Consider the following 21,292-nt stretch of genomic DNA (forward strand, 5'->3'; position numbering starts at 1 on the left):
GTCTGCTCGCCCACACGTCGGGTACAGGATCACTGCGTTCGGAGGAAATTCCCAACTGTGACTCCTGCTAGATTCAGCCCAACCAATGCGCAGTTATCCGTCCTACTCCCACCCTGTGGTGCGATACTAATATCTGGTATTTATGCCAAGGCATTCTGCTGTGTATTGTATGTGAGATGTTTTTGTACAGTACGTTTATTCTGTATGCAGATGCATACATTTTGTGGCGCCATTTATAAAGAAAAAAAAATAGATAATAATTGTATAATAATTTATTTTTTGAAAGACAAACAAGTCAGATACAGAGGTTTTACTTTTTTTTTTTTTTAATTCAGTTTACATACTGGAGGCACTTTTGTTTTTATCTTACCAGTTTAGTCACAATGTACAATTACCCCTCAAGAGGAGAAACAAGAGGAATTACAGGCACCAGGTGTCACCTACTCGCAATCATCACTTATCTTGTACGATCGTTCTCGCAATGAGCTCCTTCATAATTTCATTGGTTCCCCCGTAGATCGGCTGGACACGAGAATCTACGTACGCTCTGCAGGAATAAAGAGAGGGTGCGCGTTTTCATTTCATGTAAATAGATGAATAGCAAGAACATATTCTTCTCATTCTATGGTCAGTGCCAGACTACAGAGTGATAGTCTTCTCACTCAGGGTGGTGGTGCTTTATCACCATCCACTAATCCTGTATCTTCATTATATCCTATGACCAGACCGGTGTTTTTTTTATATTTAAAATAAAATGACAACACACCACTGTGTATTATTAAAATAGAAAAAAAAAAAAACTGAACCCCGCTCCCTCCCTCCCCTCCCCTCAATTAGCTCCTTCACATTCAACATAAAAGTTTAATCTCCCTTTGCTGTAACATTTTCAACCACAGATAACTTAAAAAGGAGATTCAGGGGGTCATCCCAAGTCAGACAGATCTCTCTGCAAGTACATAAATAGAGAGCTTTAGCATATAACGCAGCTGTGGCCAACCACTGGCTTTTGAGCCGTATGCGGCTCATTCTTTATTCAAACGTGGCTCCAACAGATCCTGAAACACTGCACTCCAGCCAGACACGCAGCAGCACTACGGGCACTGAGAACTGAGGGAGACAGATACTAGAGGTGAGACACCCACCGGAGGGAGACAGGTACTAGAGGTGAGACACCCACCGGCAAACAGAGGACACATAAGGGGCTGCTGCAATGACGTTGTGGGTTCTGTAGTGACACGTAAGGGTGGGCTGGAGTGATACAAAGGGGAGCTGACTGGAGCGACATAGGAGGGTGCGTGACATATGGGAGAGCTGGCTGGAGTGACACAGGAGGGTGCTGGCAGGAGTGACATAGGAGGGTGGTAGCAGGAGTGACACATGGGAGAGCTGGCTGGAGTGACACTGTAAGGTGCTAGCAGCAGTGACATATGAGAGAGCTGGCTGGAGTAACACAGGAGGGTGCTGGCTGGAGTGACTCATGGAGAGCTGGCTGGTGTGACATAGGAGGGTGCTAGCAGGAGTGACACATGGGGGAGATTGCTGGAGTGACACTGTAGGGTGCTAGCAGCTGTGACACATTGAGAGCTGGCTGGAGTAACAGGAGGGTGCTGGACAGAGTAATTCATGGGGAGCTGGCTGGAGTGACTCATGGGGAGCTGGCTGGAGTGACTCATGGGGGAGCTGGCTGGTGTGACATAGGAGGATGCTAGCATGAGTGACACAGCAGGGTGCTGCTGGAGTGACACATGGGGGAGCTAAAGTGCATTATGTGAATCTGGCTTTTTCAATTATTTTATGTGGAAGTTTTTTAAAATGTATTTTATGTTGGATCTGGCTTTAAAAATGTATTTTATTTGAATCTGGCCTTTTTCACTGTATTTTATACCAGGGTCGTGGTCTAGCAGGCACAAAGCCACACCCCATTTTTACATGTGTGCCTTCGACTTGATGACGGCTCTTTTTGACGCACCTAACTAGTTTTTTGTCTGACTGGTTGGCCGCCCCTCATATAGCATATGCAGATTAGAATTTCTACATTATTGCAGCTGGGGACAGAAAACCAGTGGATCGTCATATTAGTCCTATGGAAACCCATTATCATTATACATTAGTAAATCTGCGGCATCACACAAACACAGAACCTTAAGGCCAGTACTCACATCCCGATGCAGGAGAGAGGTGTGCTGAGCGAACCGCTCAGCACACCTCTCTCCCGGGGCTCAGTACAGCGCGATCTGTGCTGAGCGTACGGGGGGACCGCTCATTTCACCCAGCGGGTGAACTGAGCGACCCGCTAGATTGGCCTGCATGCAGGCCAATCTAGCACTAGCGATAGCGATGTGCTGGGCTGCGTATCGCTATCGCTGTTAGGACTACACACGGAGCGATCTTGCTGGAAATCTAAGCAATCTAGTCAGAGTGCTTAGATTATCGCTCCGTGTGTACCCCCCCCTTTAGTGTTCGAGAACCAGCACCTCAGTAAATTATTAACAACATTTACTAATATAAAGCTTATTGAATTGTATCACATTTTATTGAATAGAAAATGTGTTACACAAATCGTGTTTTATTCATTTCTACGTATGTATTAGAACAATCTCCTTTATATTGGTAGGCTACTGCTCACCAGCAGCGGAAACACAGGCTGCCCTGGGAATTGGGCCTGAAGGCTAGTCACTCCTCCTTACAATAGATTTCATTCTGCGAGGCTGAATTCTTGTATTGTCGGTAAGAATCTACTTACTTGGCAATGGGGTATTCCCACATATAGCCCCATCCGCCGTGTAGCTGGACACACTCTGTGGCTACTTGGTTCTGGAGCTCAGATGCCCTGCAAGAGACATTGTAGCCTGTCCGTTACATTACAGAACGCATAAATAAATATTGCTTCGGTCAAACATCACAGAAATGAATCAATATAAAAATTGGAGCTTTAACCCCAATTAAAGACGTTTATCAAATTTGTACAAAGAAGTTTTCAGGTTAAAAATGTGGTTCCCAGACTCAGGGAACCTTTACGCTGACATGCGGGGAAATGCCCAGCTAAGGGCAAGTCGGCCCTGCATGCTGGGTCCTGCCCCCCATGCGATGCACTCACGTTTAGGGTTGCCCTCTGCCTACGCAGCCTAGCTGCCAAAGCAGACTGCTTCCTACCATGTTTTGGCTCGCAGCGGCTGCATGTGATGTCAGGCAGCCGCTGCGGCCCGCCCCAGAAACAGTCTGGACACCCCTGCGTTGTCCGGACCACACCCTCTAAAACGCCGCCGCAACACCCCCTCCCACCCTGCAAACTCTAATTGACGGGCAGAGGTGTTCGCACATGTGAGATGCCGTCACAGTCCGGTTTCCGCTCGTGCGCACACTGCAGAGGTATTCAGCATGCGAACGCTGTCGGAGCAGCGTTCCATGCTGAAACGGGCCCTCAGTCCTCAGAGCACCCTAACAGTCCAGGTTTTAAGGATATCCATGCTTGAGTACAGGTGGCTTACTTAGTACCCACTGCCAGATTAAGGCTTGTGGGGGTCAATCAAATCAAATAAAAATGACGGCCCACAATCCCCCTGTATAATACACAGTGCCACTGTACACATGTGGCTATATAGCGTGAGAAGCATCCGCCACCCGGCAATAGATAACGTGACCGGGAGAGCTGCCGGGCACCAGCTACTGTCACTACAGGCAGTTGCTGTCAGGAAGTAACCTTAAGAATGGGGCCAGCACCTACCTCACTCGGCGCGTGATTCTCTCCACACGCTTCTAATCTACACTGTGGCTGTTCTGGGTAGGTCACATGCTATGCTCCCTCCCGCACTGATTGGCTGAATGACCGAGTGTAGAGAAATAGGAAACATCACTCAGAGTTCTGACATCACTGACAGCGGCCACAGGAGGCAGTCCATTGACCGCCTGTTGGGATCCCGTCGGTCAGGAGACCGACGCTGGAATCCCGACACCAGCTGAAATACCGGCCTTCAGAGTCCTGACCACCGACTGGTTACCCCTCTTGTGTGGTGGTCCACGTCGCCACCGGGATCCCGGCTGTCGGGCTCCTGGCGTCTGTCTCCTGATCGCACTCTATGGGGACATGGGGATAGTCCCCGTTAGTCGGCATGCCAACTATCGGGATTGTTAGGGGGCGGGATCCTGGCGTCGGTATTGTGACCAGTGGTCTCCTGACCGCCGGTCACATAACTACATCCCCGCACAGCAGCTCCCGGGTACCCTCATTAGCGACACCGACCTGTGTCATGCAGCGCTGATGAGGGGACTCGGAGCCACTCTGCGATGTATGCAGCACTGATTGTGCAACAGTACACCCAGCCACAGCAGATCCCATCCGAGAACAGCTGCCATAGGTGTGGGGGCCCCGGAATGACCGCCCCTGTCGCCCCTCCCTTAATCCGTCCCTGTTAGTACCTCAGTTAATTTGATTTTACGAAATGCGTGGTTGCCTTGAGGACCAAGTTTGGGAAGCTCTGGGTCAAGGAATTAAGGCAAGTTAACAAACATGTGCCTTAAAAAGTACCAGGCTCAGAATAGATAATTTCTTGAGTCATGGCGCCCTACAGTGCCAGCAATTTTTTTTACTTCACTCCTAGGACAAAACCCCCCCACAACTTTCTTCTATAGAAATTCAGCAAAAAAATAGGTAAATTGTGTTGGTCATCCCTCGGTTATGTTTTGGTGGACAGGGCTGTGCTTCTGTTTGTCCACATACTTTATAATTGTCAGCCACCAGTACTTGTTAAATAGACCATAAATAATTTGATCAGGTGCTGGACCACCAACACGTGGCACCCCAGGTTTGGGAACCACTAGTTTAATACAAGAATGGTGCTTATTCTATTTATTAATTCTGAGGCTTTCCTTTCACTTTATTTCAGATCATGGGCTGTGTGTATTGAAGTCCAAGTTGGCCAGGGGTGCGGATTCCCAGCTGAACACATACGTTTTTTACAGCAGCAATAGTGTACAAGACATGGTTTTGCCTTGAAAAGATAGCCACTTTAATAAAAAAAACTTTCACATTTGGCAGGCAACCCGCACTTTTGGCCAACTCGGACTTCATTATATCCGGCCCCATATCTATAGTACAAGAGCGGAAGCTGTCACTCTGCATTTATGGTAAAAGGGGCCGATTCGCTGTTGCGACCGCTTTATAGCGTCTTTCTGCGCAGTGCTCATGCTAGTATCAGCCCTTTCCCTGGAGTACAAGTTTGCAAGAACTGGGACGACCACTCTGCACGCCTTGAAACGCTACCATTGCACGTACTATCAGAACTTGCCCCAGCCCAATGCTAAATGCAGATTCTCAGCCTCCAATATAAGCGATTCAGCGTCTGTGCACGCAACATTCTCATTACAAGACCGTGCAGCTTGGTGCATCGGAAAACAGCCACATCCTAGTCACCGCCCAATAGACTTCTGAGGCCGTCCATATGCCATGTGACTTCGTTTCTAGTGACTTGGACGCATGCGCAGTTGAAAAACATTGACCATTTGCGCAAATCTCAGCATTGCATGAGACGCTGAAACAGGCCCTAAATTTGCAGACAGATCAGGACTACCGAGTAACCAGGAGGACTGTGGCGCAATCAGAACTGATTTCACCAGAACACCAGCAAAACGTTTGGTTGACGATTCTACATATATGTCCTTACTTCTTATACTTGGCCTGTCCTTCTCATTAAGCCGTCCTTGTTAACAATTAGAGCTACATTCCTCCCTATTCTTATATAGAGACACACACATCATACATTGGGGTCAATCCAATTGCGTCCGATCTTCTTGTCCCCGCAGGTTAGTGCAGTGCCTTATGGGAGCTTGGACCCACACAATTTTGTTTGAGGGCTGCATACGTAATTGTGCAAATTAGGGGGGAGAATGGGCTACGAGATGAGGTGCAGTTGCCAGAGTTTTTACGCTATTGCAACTGTAACTCGCACCCTTCACCTGCAATTCAATTGAACCCATTGACTCAGAAGAAGCCACTTGACCAGCTGGGACTTGCAGTGCCACAGCAGCTAACAACAAGCCACCGTAACTGCGCTCTATCCGAAGTACCGTTGCTCAGGCAAGCTATTGTTATCATGAACAATCAGTTCAGATGCCTCAAATGACGTAGTATGCAGAGCAATTGCTCAGCTGACATACCTCAGTGTTAAATAGCTCTGCGCTATGTGCTTGTAAAATGGAGAATTTAGTGCCCGCTTTCCTTACCCCGGACAGAGAACGTCATGAAAACATCAAGTGGGAACAAAAAGCCAAAGCTGTGAAAAGAGCTGAAAGGACAGCGCCATGGAGACGAGGACAGGGTCACCCACAGTAACCCTTTCACCATTACAAGTGCTATACATTAAGGCAGCAATGCTGGGAGATGCGTTGGATTTAGTTAATGAAATAAACCAGATTAAGGGAATACATTTACTAAGCAGTGATAAGAGCGGAGAAGTGAGCCAGTGGAGAAGTTGCCCCATCAACCAATCAGCACTGAAGTAACATCTATCATTTGCATATTATAAAATGATACAGAGCTGCTGATTGGTTGATGGGAAAATATTTCCACTGGCTCACTCCTCCGCTGTTATCACTGCTTAGTAAATGTACCCCTTAATTAGCTACTTTACGATAGTCTACATTAGATCCTTCAGTAGCTGAAAAGTATGCCAGCCACTTATGGGCAAATACAGGTCACTGGGGCAGATGTATTAAGCCTGGAGAAGTGATAAAGAGGTGACAAGTGGAAGGTGATAACGCACCAATCATTACAGGTATGAAAAATTAGTTAGAAGCTGATTGGCTGGTGCGTTATCACCTTCCACTTGTTACTTCTCCGGGCTTAATACATCTACCCCATAGTGTGTACTTGTCTTTATTCCATGGAAAGTGCTTCTCTCATGCATACCAATATTTTGCCATGGAAGCGGTGGCAGAGTCCAAACGTTTCTCTGAATGAAGCTTGAGACAGCTGTCCAAAAAGGCGCGCCCCACACAGATCTGCGTCTTCAGCTCCGCCAGCTTGTGCTGCACAGTCTTAGGGAGAAAATACAGAGATGTAATAAGAGTGACTGGGGGCTGGGCTTACATATAACCCCAGAACGTCATAGTCAGATATTCTGTGAGTAGCACAAGGACTTTGGTTCTTAGTTCCTACATATTACTAATGCCAAGTCCAGGCATGCAGAGAACGCACAATGATATTTTAACATTACATGTGAGCGCCCCCAACAGGGCATCCGCGTTAATTATATTAAAAAATCGTACAGCTTTAATCCAGTGTAGTGTAACAGAATATCTGGCAGAACCTCAAGCTGGGACTGCTCACTCAACCACAGGACATCTATAGATTTCATATTGTTTAGCTTATTTTAAACAACATGTTTTATTTATATGGCACCGCCAAGTGTCCGTAACGACACATCTTCAATTGTAAAGTGAAAATCAGTCATGAACAATTCAGTGTAAAAAGGTTCCGACAGAACATGGGGATAACTCAGTATCAGTAAGATAATTATACAAGGAGGGAGCTGCCAACAGCAGCGGTCTATGGCCCAGCGTCCTGAGAAAGGGCAGACAGCGGTGAGCGGAGTCGCTCACTGAGTGGGAGTGCACAAGAGGGGCGGAGGGCCCTGCACGTGATGGCTTACAGTCTAGGGGAGTCGTATATTCAGGCTTTAGTACTGTTACTTACATTGTAGGCATTTGCCATTACAAGGACTGCTATAGTATTGGTGAACACAAAGCTTCCTCTGGGTAAAAGCATATGTGCGCACTAGCCTTAGTGCAAAGTCTGGTCTAGAAGGACAATGTGACACGTTCCACGCCAATGACTCAGCTATTACTATAGAGTACTACCTGTAAGTGTGCAATAGTTTTTCCAAAAGCTTTCCTTTGTTTGACATAGTTCCTGGTTTCCTCAAACATGAACTCGCAGCTAGCGAGCGCCATGTCAGCGATTAGTAGTCTCTCCTACAGGGTAACAGAAGGGAGTTATTCACAGTGACACAGAACAAATAGCACAGTTTTTAAATAGATTCATGTAACCCCATCACCGGATTCCTATGTCCGCAAATATAAATATATGTCATTTATATAACACTTTTCATCAGTAGGACTCAAGGTGGTTTACATCTGGAGGATAAATGAACATAATACGAGTAGTCAAAATCGCAAGAAAAGTTAGTGCAGATCGCAAGGTGAAAGTCACCTTGCGATCCCGATTCGATCCCGATGCGCGGTCCCGCCAGGTCGGCATCGCAAGAAAAGATAGACTGTGCAGGCAAGTCAGTCCTTGCTAGATCGGTGTACTGTCTAGTTCATCTCACATGTCAATGACATCTCACATAAGCCAAAATCTCACATAAGCCAAAATCGTAAGCACACATAGTCCATATCTCAAGAAAAGTTAGTCAAAATTTGTGCTATCTGGGCTCCAGGGAGTTCAAGGGAAATCGCAAGTGAAAATCGGGCATAGCAAGGATCTCACCGTGTGTACACACCCTAACAGTGAGTATGATATATATATATATATATATATATATACACAGTAAACATTGGTCGCACCAGCCGTATGGAAGTAGTGTCCTCATCTGCCCACGGCCTCCTATGCTTGCGGGCGTGCACGTGGGAACGCAGCTGCTTGCACTGACACGCCTGCGACACTCCCACAACACGCCCACTGAACGGACCATTTTTGCATGCACTACTAGCCGCCTCGCAGTCACTGCCCAGGAACGCCATCACTTTTCTGTAACATTTCTAAAACAGTCTCAGTCGACCGCACAATTGTACACACTCTTTGTAACACATGCACCGTAAGGAGAGGGGACCTGGACTGCACACAGGCGAGCATTTAAAAAATACAAATCTGATGGGAAGGCGGAATCATTTCAACACTATAAGGACTGTAACAAAATATGCAAAAAAGAAATAAGATCGACTAAAGTAGAAACTGAAAAACTAGTAGCAAAGGAAAGCAAATCAAATCCCAAAACATTCTTTAAATACATTAATAGCAAGAGATTAAAGAAGGAGAGTATAGGCCCTTTAAAAGACAAGTCGGGAGTCTTAATCAAAAATCATAATGACATAGCGGACACACTAAATTAGTTTTTTTCAACAGTATTTACTAGAGAGGACCCAATTCAGGGACTAACACACAATCTCAATAATGAGAATATCCCACTGATAGGTACTTATTTAAGTGAGTAGGTAGTCTGTGACCGATTAAAACATTTAAAGATTAATAGTCACCAGGGCCCGATGGAATTCACCAAAGGGTTTTAACGGAGCTTCACTCTGAACTTGCAAAACCCCTATTTATGATCTTTAAGGATTCAGTTATATCAGGTATGGTTCCCAAAGACTGGCGTATAGCGGAAGTAGTGACTATATTCAAAAAGGGAAGTAAAGCTGAACCGAGTAATTATAGGGCGTAAAGGCTTTTTCACGGAAAGGACAATACGTGTATGGAATTCCCTGCCTGAGGGAGTTGTAATGGCGGACTCTGTCAACACCTTTAAGAATGGGTTAGATAAATTCCTAATGGATAAGGATATCCAGGGCTATTGTGCATAGTCACGCACTATAGTTACTATAAAAAAGGGATATAATGCAACGGCTGACGCCAGCATCAGTCAATTTTTTTTTAGATAAAATAATCCTGCATAGGAGACCACAAATAGGTTGAACTCGATGGACAATTGTCTTTTTTCAACCTTAGATACTATGTTAGCCCATTACTAGAGATATTAAGAGTTGCTATCATGCTGAGGCTTGTATTACTATGCTGGAGGAAGAAAAATAATGATGCACACTCCTAGCACTAAGAACACAGATAATGAAAATAATTTGCATATACTCCATGTTAATTGAGGGTTTAAGTTAAGTTCTTTATTTACAGTTCTTATATAGCGCAGCATATTCCGTTGTGCTTTACAATTAGAACAACAGTAATAGAACAAAACTGGGTAAAAACAGACAGACATATAGGTAAGAAGGCCCTGCTCGCAAGCTTACAATTTATAGGGAAATAGGCATAGATACACAAGGATAGATGCTACCTATTGCATAATGGTCCACCAGATTGCTAGGTTCTTAATGGGTTGTATGATGATACCCACGCAATGTTGGCCAAGTGTCAGGAGGGTGTGAGACTAAAGAAAGACAAGATATGTGATGTTATGAATACTCTACAGAGTATGTAATTAGATAGGGAAGCACTGAAGGTTATGTGGGTGGGTCTGGAATTTGATAGGCTTGTCTAAAAAAGGTGAGTTTTCAGGGAACATTTAAAGGTTTGGAGACTAGAGGCGAGTCTTACTGTGCGTGGGAGGGCATTCCACAGAGTGGGTGAAGCCCGGGTAAAGTCCTGTAATTTTGAGTGTGAACAAGTAATGCGTGTAGATGAGAGACGTAGATCTTGTGCAGAGCGGAGAGGTCGGGTAGGGAGATATTTTGAGATGAGTGAAGAGATGTATGTTGGTGCAGTTTGGTTAATAGCCTTTTATGTGAGTAAAAGTATTTTATATTTAATACGGTAGAATACCGGTAACCAATGGAGGGACTGACCGAGTGGATCTGCAGAAGATGAACGTCTGGCAAGGAAGATTAGCCTCGCAGCTGCATTCAAAATGTATTGTAGTGGTGAGAGCCTATGTTTGGGAAGACCGGTCAGGAGACTATTACAATAATCAATGCGGGAGATAATGAGAGCATGGATTAGAGTTTTTGCTGTGTCTTGTGTAAGATATGGTCGTATTTTGGATATGTTTCTTAGATGTATGTAACATGATCTTGAGACAGATTGAATGTGGGTAACAAAGGACAGTTCAGAGTCAAGAATGACACCTAGGCAGCGAGCTTGTGGGGTAGGGGTGATTGCCGAGTTCTCAACAGTGATAGAGATATCAGGTTGGAAACTACTATTGGCCGGTGGAAATATAATTAATTCTGTTTTGGAAATATTAAGTTTGAGGTGGCGAGATGTCATCCAAGATGAAATGGCAGAAAGGCATTCAGTGACACGGCCCAATACAGATGGTGACAAATCAGGGGAGGATAGGTAGATTTGAGTATCATCCGCATACAGATGGTACTGAAATCCGAAAGAGTTGATTAGTTTGCCAAGAGATGTGGTATAGATCGAGAAAAGCAGAGGACCTAAGACCAAGCCCTGCGGTACTCCAACTGAGAGAGGTAGTGAAGAAGAGGTGGAATCAGAGAAACAAACACTGAAGGAGCAATTAGATAAGTAGGATGAGAACCAAGGGCCATGTCCTGAAGACCTAGGGATTGCAGTGTTTGTATGAGAAGAGAGTGGTCAACAGTGTCAAAGCAGCAGAGAGATCAAGGAGAATACGTAGATTTAGCAGTTACCAAATCATTCACTACCTTAGTCAGTGCTGTCTCTGTGGAGTGTTGGGCACGAAATCTTGACTGAAATGGGTCCAGTAAGCCGTGTGAGTTAAGAAAGTGTGTGAGGCGAGTGTAGGCAAGTCTCTCAAGTAGCTTGGAGGGGCATGGGAGCTGAAAGATGGGACGGTAGTTAGAGAGAGAGTTCGGGTCAGAGTTTTGTTTTTTCAGAATGGGAGTAATCACTGCATGCTTGTATAGAGAAGGAAAGATACCAGTAGACAGAGAGAGATTATAGATTTTAGTTAAGGTTGGGATGGGCACAGTAGATAGAGCTTTACTAATTTGTGAGGGTATAGAGTCAAGGGGAGAGGTAGTAGAGTGGGAGGCAGTCAATTGACCGCCTTTCGGGATCCCGGCAGTCAGGATACCGATGCTGGAATCCCGACACCAGCTGAAATACCGGCGGTCGGAGTCCTGACCGCCGGCTGTTTACCCCTCTTGGGTGGTGGTCCACACCACCACCCGGAGGGGGAATAGAAACCTATGGCGACCAAAGGTCGCCACCGGGCCAGAAGCGTGGCGAGCACAGCGTGCCCGTAAGGGGACATGCTGCGCTCGCCACCAGGATCCCGGCTGTCGGGCTCCTGACCGCCAGGATCCCGTACTGATCCCAGAGTAGGCAGATGAGAAGAGTGCAGATTCTTGTGGGATCAAATGAAGAGAAGGTGTTAGAGGGTTCAGGAAGGAAATGGAGCAGGTCACTGGCTGTGGAAGAGCGTACCATTTCATTTTGGATCTTATCAATCTTGTCTTTGAAATAGGAAGCAAGATCTTGCGCACTGACAGTGGATGGTGGGGTGGGTGAGGGAGGGACAAGAAGTGATTTAAATGTATTAACAAGACGTTTGGGGTTAGAGGCTTGAGCAGAGATGAGAGATTGGAAATATGTTTGTTTAGCAGTGTCCAGAGCATTACGATAAGAGTGGTACATGGTCTTATATGTGAGGAAGTCACATGTACTACGAGATTTACGCCACTGGCGTTATACTTTACGTGAGAGTTTCTGTAGGTGTCTTGTGTATTTAGAGTGCCATGGTTGACATCTAAGTCCACGTGGAGTGTGATGGGTAGCCGTAGCCACTTCATAGAGTGCGGTTTCTAGAGTTTGGTTAAGGTGCGATACAGCAGTCTCAGGAGAGGTGAATGTAGAAATCGGTGAGAGCAGTGGTTGCAGTGAGGTAGATAGTTGTTGAAAATTAATAGCGTTAATATTTCTGCAGGTTAGAGGCGGCTTGATAGACTTCAGGGACATGGAGTTTGAAGTAATGGAGGAGAGCATGCAGGTGATAAGGTTGTGATCTGAGAGAGGGAAAGAAGTGTTAGCAAGTTCAGAAACAGAGCATAGACTGGTGAATACAAGATCAAGGCAGTGGCAGTCCCGATGAGTAGGGGAGTCAGTCCACTGGGAGAGGCCAAGAGAGGAGTGTCTGGCTCCGGAGCTTTACCTCCGGCGGGTGCTCCCGCGGGTTACCTTCCCACTGGTTGGCGCGGCTGCGGCGGCAGGGAGCTGCTGGCGGCGGGTCCTTCTGGACGGATGTGTGGCTGCCAAGGGCCAGGAGAGCCGGGCGCTGCGACGGGGATCGCTGCGATAAGGTCCTCTAGTGGTGACACAGTATAGTGTGTCAGAGACAGAAGCTGGCTAAAGCTGTGTGCTAACAGCTAAGTATGTCTCCTGTGCTGGGGGCAGCCATGTTGATGACCATAGTATTACCAATGAAGTTCCCAATCTGTGTCCAGCCAATCTTGCGTGTTCTCCCCTTACAAAAGGGGGCTGGCTCAGAGGGAGAGTGCCAGTGCTTCATGTTATCTCCTTGTGAAAGGTTCTCCAGCTCTGTGCTCCCAGGTTACTTCTGGTTCCCTGGTCCTAATTGCTCTCATCCATCGGTTACCTAAACGCTGCTGCAGTCCTGCTGTCTAAGTCCGTTGCCACTCGTGGAAGCGCTCACGGGGTCCCAGGTCGTAGAGGAGCTCCAGGTGCTAACGGTGGTTCCCGCAGACGTCTTCATTTCTTCAAAATCCAAGTTCTTCAGCCTCGTCTTTTAATCATAAAACACAGTCATCAGTTCTTCTTTACCGGAGTTCTTCAGCTTCACTCTTCAAGTCATTTAACCATAGACTCTAATTCTTCCAGTTTCTTCAATTGCTCCAATATTCGTGTACAGCCTGATTATTCATTAAAACTACAGTTATCTTCCTACGAAGTCCTCCTTTTCTTTACGCCCTCCGGCCAACGTTAACACTTAGTTTGGCTTCCACCACATGGGGAGGAATTACATTCAGGCACCTCGTTTACTCTCCTCACAGGTAGCTGTCCCTTGAGCCAAAACTCTGTTGTCGGAACCCCAGCTTACGCAGAGCATGACAAGGAGGTTAGAGAGAGTAGTTTGGAGGCATGGGGAGATTGTGGACTGTCAATAGAGATATTGAAATCGCCCATAATGACGGTGGAGAGGTCAGAGGATAAAAAGTGAGGGAGCCAAGAAGAAAAATCTTCCAAAAACTTTTGGGGTTGCCCAGGTGGGCGATAAGATAGCTGCAACACGCAGATAGAAAGGGGTGAAAATCCTAATAGAATGTACTTCAAATGATGTAAATGCGAGTGAAGAAACAGGTGGTAAAACTGTGTGTGTAAGATTTGGACAGTAATATTCCAACCCCACCTCCTTTACAGTTACTAGGCCTGGGGGGGGAGGAGGGAATGGAGGCCAGCAAGTGACAGTGCTGCAGGGGAGGCTGTGTCTGATAGTGTGAGTCATGTTTCTGTTATAGCTAGCATATCGAGTTTTTTTAAATGAAGTCATGAATAGATGTTAATTTATTGCAAACAGAGCGTGCATTCCATAAAGCACATTTTAGTGACTTGGAGGGAGATGGGAGACATGTGATGTTTATACGGTTTGTTGGAATTATATTATGTTGTGAATCAGCTGAATGTGAGCGTGGTATGTGGATGGGACCTGGATTTGGGGATATGTCACCAGCTAGCAGAAGAAGAGAGAGATAGGTATAGTTGGGGGAGGTGTGTGATAGTTTCTTATGGTGACAGGTTGAGGCTGTTACAGTTAGTGTACATAGAGGGTCATTCCGAGTTGATCGCTCGCTAGCTACTTTTAGGGGTATATTCAATTAAAGTCGAAAGCTGCCGTCTGTCGAAAAGACGGCAGTTTTCGACTTTTTAAGGTAATTTGACCTATTCAATATATCCCAAAATTTTTCAACAAGTCGATGAATGTCACTTGTCGAAAAGCACGTGGATCGGCGGAATAGCTGCCGATCCACGTGCGTGTGTCAAACGGTGTTTTGGCCCCCTTTTTGACCATCTCAGTCCGACATAGAAAAAAATGTCGGACTGAGATGAGGGATTAGAGCAGGAGAGGGGGGGGAGCCGCAGGGGGACGGGGGACAGCCGTGGGCATACAGGGGAGATCAGCGCTACAGCACTGCACTGCAGCAGGATGTCACACAGACGCGCCGCTCACGGCAGCTTCCACCCGGCTCCAGCAAGTGAGGTCACGCTTGCTGGAGCCAGGTGGACACTGCCGTGAGGTCGGCCGGCTGTGTGTCATCCTCCTGCAGCGCTACTGTAGCCCTGATCTCTTCCGTCTGCCGGCGGCTGTCACCGCCGGTCTCCTCCCTCCCTCCCCCCCCCCCCCCCTCCTCCTCTGGGTCCCTCATTTCATTTAGACTTGAAAAAGTCAAATTGAGATGAGATTTGAATAGGGGTTGTCGGATCCATTCTGACAAATGCATGAATATACCCCTTAGCAGCCGTGGAAACGCATAGTCGCCGCCCACGGGGGGGTTGGGGGGGGGGGGGGGGGGGGGAGAGTGTATTTTTGCTTTGCAGGAGTGCGAACGCCTGTGCAGCCAAGCGGATGCAAACACGTTTTGTGCAAAACAAGACTAGCCCTGTAGTTACTTATCTGTGCGATCATTGCTGCGACGAATGACACGGTAATGACATCAGATACCCGCCCGGCCACGCCTGCGTTTTTCCAAATACTCTGAGAAAACGATCAGTTGACACCCAGAAACGCCCTCTTCCTGTCAATCTCCTTGCGATCGGCTGTGCGAATGGAATCTTCGCTAGATCCAGTGCACAGCAGCGATGCTCTTTGTGCCCGTACTACGCGCATGCGCATTGTGGCGTATACGCAGTTTTGCCATTTTTTACCCAATCGTGGCGCTGCGAAAATCGTCAGCAAGCGATCAACTCTGTATGACACCCATAGATAGGTTAAAAGCTCATGAGAGTTAATAAGAGGGCAGTGGATTAATGAGGATTAATGAGGCTGCAATGTGTATGGAGCGATGAATAACAGGAATAGTGAAGGATGTTGCCATTTTAGAGAGGATACCATGAAGTGCTATTAGGAAAAACAGTCTGTGGTACATGGTGTTGTTTAAATAGAAGTATAGATAAATAGGTAAGTCCTTAAGGAAAACGCAAGTTAAATGGTGAAATTACCTGGTTTCCAATGTTTTTCAATGTTGGTTTAACTTTTATTTTAACATTTCCTAACTTTGTAATTTCCTCACTTCTTATATTTCCAAACTCAGACAACTGCCCCATAACTGAATGCAAACATATACTACTGTAGCCAGGTCTACTTAAACAAAGGCTTCAGCTAAAGCCAATTGGACAACTAATCAACGGAATTAAATTGCCCTGTGTTAAGTAAATACCAGTCCATGTACAAGCAAGTACTAATATTATACAAATACATTACATACACTACCAAATTATACATTCGTGTGAACTCAGATTAGGAGTTGTAGTATGCAGGATGCCAATGAGAAATCAAATACAGTCAGGTCCATAAATACAGTATTGGTACATCAACACAAATCTCATATTTTGGGCTCTATTCACCACCACAATGGATTTGAAATGAAACAAACAAGATGTGCTTTAACTGCAGACTTTCCGCTTTAATTTGAGGGTATTTACATCCAAATCAGGTGAACGATGTAGGAATTACAACGGTTTCTATATGTGCCTCCCACTTTATAAAGGGACCAAAAGTAATGGGACCAACTAAACAATCCTAAATCAAACTTTCACTTTTTAATACTTTGTTGCAAATCCTTAGCAGTCAATTACAGCCTGAAGTCTGGTAAGCATAGACATCACCAGACGCTGGGTTTCATCCCTGGTGATGCTCTGCCAGGCCTCTACTGCAAATGTCTTCAGTTCCTGCTTGTTCTTAGGGCATTTTCCCTTCAGTTTTGTCTTCATCAAGTGAAATGCATGCTCAATCGGATTCAGGTCAGGTAATTGACTTGGTCATTGCATAATATTCCACTTATTTGCCTTAAAAAAACTCTTTGGTTGCTTTCGCAGTATGCTTCGGGTCATTGTCCATCTGCACTGTGAAGCGCCGTCCAATGAGTTCAGAAGCATTTGACTGAATATGAGCAGATAATATTGCCCGAAAAACTTCAGAATTCATCCTGCTGCTTTTGTCAGCAGTCACATTATCAATAAATACAAGGGAACCAGTTCCATTGGCAGCCATACCTGCCCACACCATGACACTATCAACACCATGCTTCACTGATGAGGTGGTATGTTTTGGATCCTGAGCAGTTCCTTTCCTTCTCCATACTATTCTCTTCCCATCACTCTGGTACAAGTTGATCTTTGTCTCATCTGTCCATAGGATGTTGTTCCAGAACTGTAAAGGCTTTTTTAGATGTTGTTTGGCAAACTCTAATCTGGACTTCCTGTTTTTGTGGCTCACCAATGGTTTACATCTTGTGGTGAACCCTCTATATTCACTCTTGTGAAGTATTCTCTTGATTGTTGACTTTGACACATATACACCTACCTCCTGGAGAGTGTTATTGATCTGGGCAACTGTTGTGAAGGGGTTTTTCTTCACCAGGGAAATAATTCTTCTGTCGTCCACCACAGTTGTTTTCCGTGGTCTTCCGGGTCTTTTGGTGTTGCTTAGCTCTCCAGTGCATTCTTTTTTAAGAATGTTCCAAACAGTTGATTTGGCCACACCTAATGTTTTTGCTATCTCTCTGATGGGTTTGTTTTGATTTTTTACCCTAATGATGGCTTGCTTCACTGATAGTGGCAGCTCTTTGGATCTCATATTGAGAGTCGACAGCAACAGATTCCAAATGCAAATGTCACACCTGGAATCTACTCCAGACCTTTTACCTGCTTAATTGTTGATTAAATAATGAGGGAATAGCCCACTCCTGTCCATGAAATAGCTTTTGAGTTGATTGTCCCATTACATTTGGTCCCTTAAAAAGTGGGAGGCACATATAGAAACAGTTGTAATTCCTACACCGTTCACCTGATTTGGATGTAAATACACGCAAATTAAAGCGGAAAGTCTGCAGTTAAAGCACATCTTGTTTGTTTAATTTCAAACCCATTGTGGTGGTGTATAGAGCCCAAAATATGAGAATTGTGTCGATGTGCCAATATTTATGGACCTGACTGTACATTGAATATACAGCTGAGGGTGTTTGTGGCTTAATGCACTGAGATGTAGGGATCATCAATGAGAATGCCACCTCAGCACTATTTTCACAGACATCACATACTGTATATAACTTATTCTTTTTTTTGTTTTTGTCATTAGGACTTATTTTTTTATTATTTTATTTTGCAACTGATGGGAGTGGGACAATGGGCAGCAAATTGATCTGGGAGGAGGTAGCGGGGTGAGGTTGGGCTGCTTTGGCAATCTCAGGGTATCCGGTCTGGCCCCCAAAATGAAGGGGGCAGTGACATGAGGCATTGGGAACCAATGATGTGTCTAGAAGCTTGACCCCTAAGTCCACCCCTGTGTTGTGTATGGCCCCAGGAAGTCTACTGGATGGGATCACTCAGAGGTGGACAAGGAGCAAAGTGCGTGCAGTCATCCTCCAACTGCAATGATATGGTTCCATGGGATCCAACCAATCAACCCAATTAGTGATCAGCCAGCTCTTTCAGTAGCCACCTATATGGGTATGGCTAACACACACTAAGATCCACCTGCTGCTCTGTTATCAGGTCTGTCATACCCACTATGGGGGTTATTCAGAGTTGTTAGCAAAAAAAAAAAAAGTTAACAATTGGCCAAAACCATGTTGCACTGCAGGTGGGCAGATGTAACATGTGCAGAGAGAGTTAGATTTGGGTGGGTTATATTGTTTCTGTGCAGGGTAAATACTGGTTACTTCATTTCTACACTGCAATTTAGATTTCAGTTTGAACACACCCCACCCAAATCTAACTCTCTCTCTGCACATGTTCCATCTGCCCCTCCTGCACTGCACAAGGTTTTGCCCAATTACTAACTTTTTTTGGTTTGCCAACAAACCTGAATAAGGCCCTATGAACGTAAAGCTTCCGAGCCATGCCTGCTAGGATAAATTCAAACACTTACACAATGAAATATAGAACAGAAAAGTTATAATTATGGACAACTTAAATATAATCTGGTAATGAAAATAATGTAACATGTTAGCTGCAGGTTAGACTCATTTTGTGATTGAATATTTGGTTTATATGGTAAACCGTACTGAAATAATTGATATTTTACAGTATACGGTTGTTATTTATCTTCCAAGTTATATACAGTGTTAAAAACTGTGCATAAGACCTTTGTTACCGTCAGTAACATCCCTGGTTTTATCAAAGGTTTTATGTAGACGCACCTGAGGTAGTTCTGCCATCAAGTAATAGAAACCCTTATTTTCCTCTCCCAATAAAGCGTCTGCAGGAAGCCGGACATCTTCAAAGAACAATTCTGCTGTGTCCTGAAATTACAGTACAGACGTGGTTAGAGGACGGGAGTACAGGACACCCGTTTACTGTATGTAGGTCTGCATATTAACCCGTGTTCTCACGATTATCCGCAGCCAGTCACTGAAATAGGTAAATCAAGATCTTCAAAACAATGCAAGTCACCTAGTAAACATCCCCACATTGTTTTAAAATGGACAGGGGAAAGAACATAGGGTCCGATTCAGCATGGAACGCAGGTACAATTGCGTTCGCATGCTGGGGCCTTTTAAAGTGTGCGCACTAGCAGGAGCCATACTGTGCGTGCGCACACAGAGGGTGATTCAGAGTTGATCGTATAGCACATCTACGATCAGGCACACTGACATGTGGTGGGACGCCCAGCACAGGGCTAGTCCGCCCCGCATGTCTGGACCTATCCAGTCGCAGAAGTACAAAAGCATCGCACAGCGGCGAGGCTTTTGTACTGTAGGAGTAACTCCCTGCCAGCGCAGCTCCTGCGCGCTGGCAGGAGTTACTCGTCGCTGTGAGGGCCGCAGCGGCCCGCCCCAGCCGTCCGGGGACACCTGCATTGCCCGGACGCGCCCCCTAAACGGCGGCCAAATGTCACCAGCCCGCCCCCTCCCTCCTCTGCCTGTCAATCAGGCAGAGGCGATCGCATGGCTAAGACAGCCGTCGGCTGCTGGCCATGCGCCGGCACACTGTGGCGCCGGCGCAGTTCAGACCCGATCGCTGCCGTGCGAAAACGCACAGCAGCGATCGGGTCTTAATAAGGCCCACTGTGAGATGCGACGGCACCTAACATCTGCCAAAGCCTCTAATTGACAGGCAGAGGTGTTTGCAGGGGAGGGGGGGCGTAGTGGGAGCGTTTTCGGGGTGCAGTCTGGACAACGCTGGCGTGTACGTCCCGAAACATGGCGGGTAGCAGTCTGTCTTCGCAGCTAGGCTGCATAAGCAGAGGGCTACCCTAAACATGGAAAAGCATCACCACCATGCAATGCTTTGCATGTTTGCAGGGGGGCTGGATCCGGGGCTAGAGAAAACGACCGTAGATAAGCATTTTTTCGCACATCTATGATCCATGCTGAATTAGGCCCATAGTATCCTAGCCTGCATTTAATCCCATACTCTGCTATACTACAAGGTACAATGTAAGAATACTGTATAAAGGACTCTGCAGTGTCAGTGGGTGCATTATGGTGTTGCAGTACAGTATAACTTGAATGAGTTTCTGTCCCAGGTAAAAACATTGTGGCAAAGTAAATTAAGCTCAAGGTTCTTATGCGATGTACAGCTGTGTACAGAATGGGATTACTACAGTAGTATTAGTCTACAGATTTAAAGGGGCAATAATATTATACACAAAACCAGGTGTCTTTTGTATTTAATATTACTGCCCCTTTAAATCCATCGGTGAAACCAAAATTTAAAAGTGGTACTAATATTACATGCACAACACGTGGAGCTTTGCACTCCATATTCGTGCCGCTTTAAATTTTCAATGTAGAAGCCACGACTTAGTAAATCTAGCCCTTACTGTAGATGCCGTCCTTCACATGTGGTGTGGCCTGTGACAGCGGTAATAGGAATCGCACGCCAGCTGAAGCTTATATGTAAAGTCTTCCCGCATGGAGGACTTGGGTTGAAAATCCCTGCAGGGTACTTGGAACCACTAGTGCAAATACCACACCGCTATAGTAGTATTTCCTTTCCTACCACATGGAGTGCAGCTGCCGAGCACGAGGTTACCTGCGCCTTCAGGCCGATCTTCTCCAGCTTCCGTCCCTTCACAAAGCCTTTGGTACCATTGTCCACCAGGAAGAGGCTAATGCCATGGGCAGGAGTGCGAGCCTCACGGTTTGTGACAGCGACCACAATGACTACATCGCTCAGCCAGCCGTTCGTAATAAATACCTGCAAAACATACAGTAACTTGTCTGAGCAGTGCGAGCGAGAATCCACCGCTTTGCCTCTCCGGTTCAGATACCAGCTCTCCCATAAGCAACAGAGCATTTAAAATTCATCGCCAACTTGTCGAGGTGTGCAGGGACAACAGGCTACATAACACCAGGCCCCTCAGCCAGCTACACGTGTGAGGTGTTACAGCGCTACCATAGGGAG

The 21,292-nt window shown here is 46.0% G+C and overlaps 1 protein-coding gene across 2 annotated transcripts in view; it reads right to left on the reverse strand.

Annotated features, from left to right (window-relative positions):
- Positions 1 to 257: 257 nt before the first annotated feature.
- ACADL (acyl-CoA dehydrogenase long chain) overlaps positions 258 to 21,292 on the reverse strand; it is a 54,821-nt gene continuing 33,786 nt past the window's right edge. Inside the window, exons 6-11 of one of the 2 annotated variants that reach the window (XM_063933070.1) lie at positions 20,921 to 21,085; positions 19,084 to 19,185; positions 7,855 to 7,968; positions 6,905 to 7,032; positions 2,744 to 2,830; positions 258 to 547 (exon numbers count right to left, since the gene is read on the reverse strand). In XM_063933070.1, coding sequence (XP_063789140.1) covers positions 454 to 547; positions 2,744 to 2,830; positions 6,905 to 7,032; positions 7,855 to 7,968; positions 19,084 to 19,185; positions 20,921 to 21,085 — 690 coding nt within the window. In that variant the 3' untranslated portion in view covers positions 258 to 453. The remainder of the gene's footprint in view (positions 548 to 2,743; positions 2,831 to 6,904; positions 7,033 to 7,854; positions 7,969 to 19,083; positions 19,186 to 20,920; positions 21,086 to 21,292) is intronic. The other variant, XM_063933071.1, reaches the window with a different exon arrangement.

The sequence above is a fragment of the Pseudophryne corroboree genome, chromosome 7, assembly GCF_028390025.1.
Source record: "Pseudophryne corroboree isolate aPseCor3 chromosome 7, aPseCor3.hap2, whole genome shotgun sequence".
NCBI classification, from domain to species: domain Eukaryota; kingdom Metazoa; phylum Chordata; class Amphibia; order Anura; family Myobatrachidae; genus Pseudophryne; species Pseudophryne corroboree.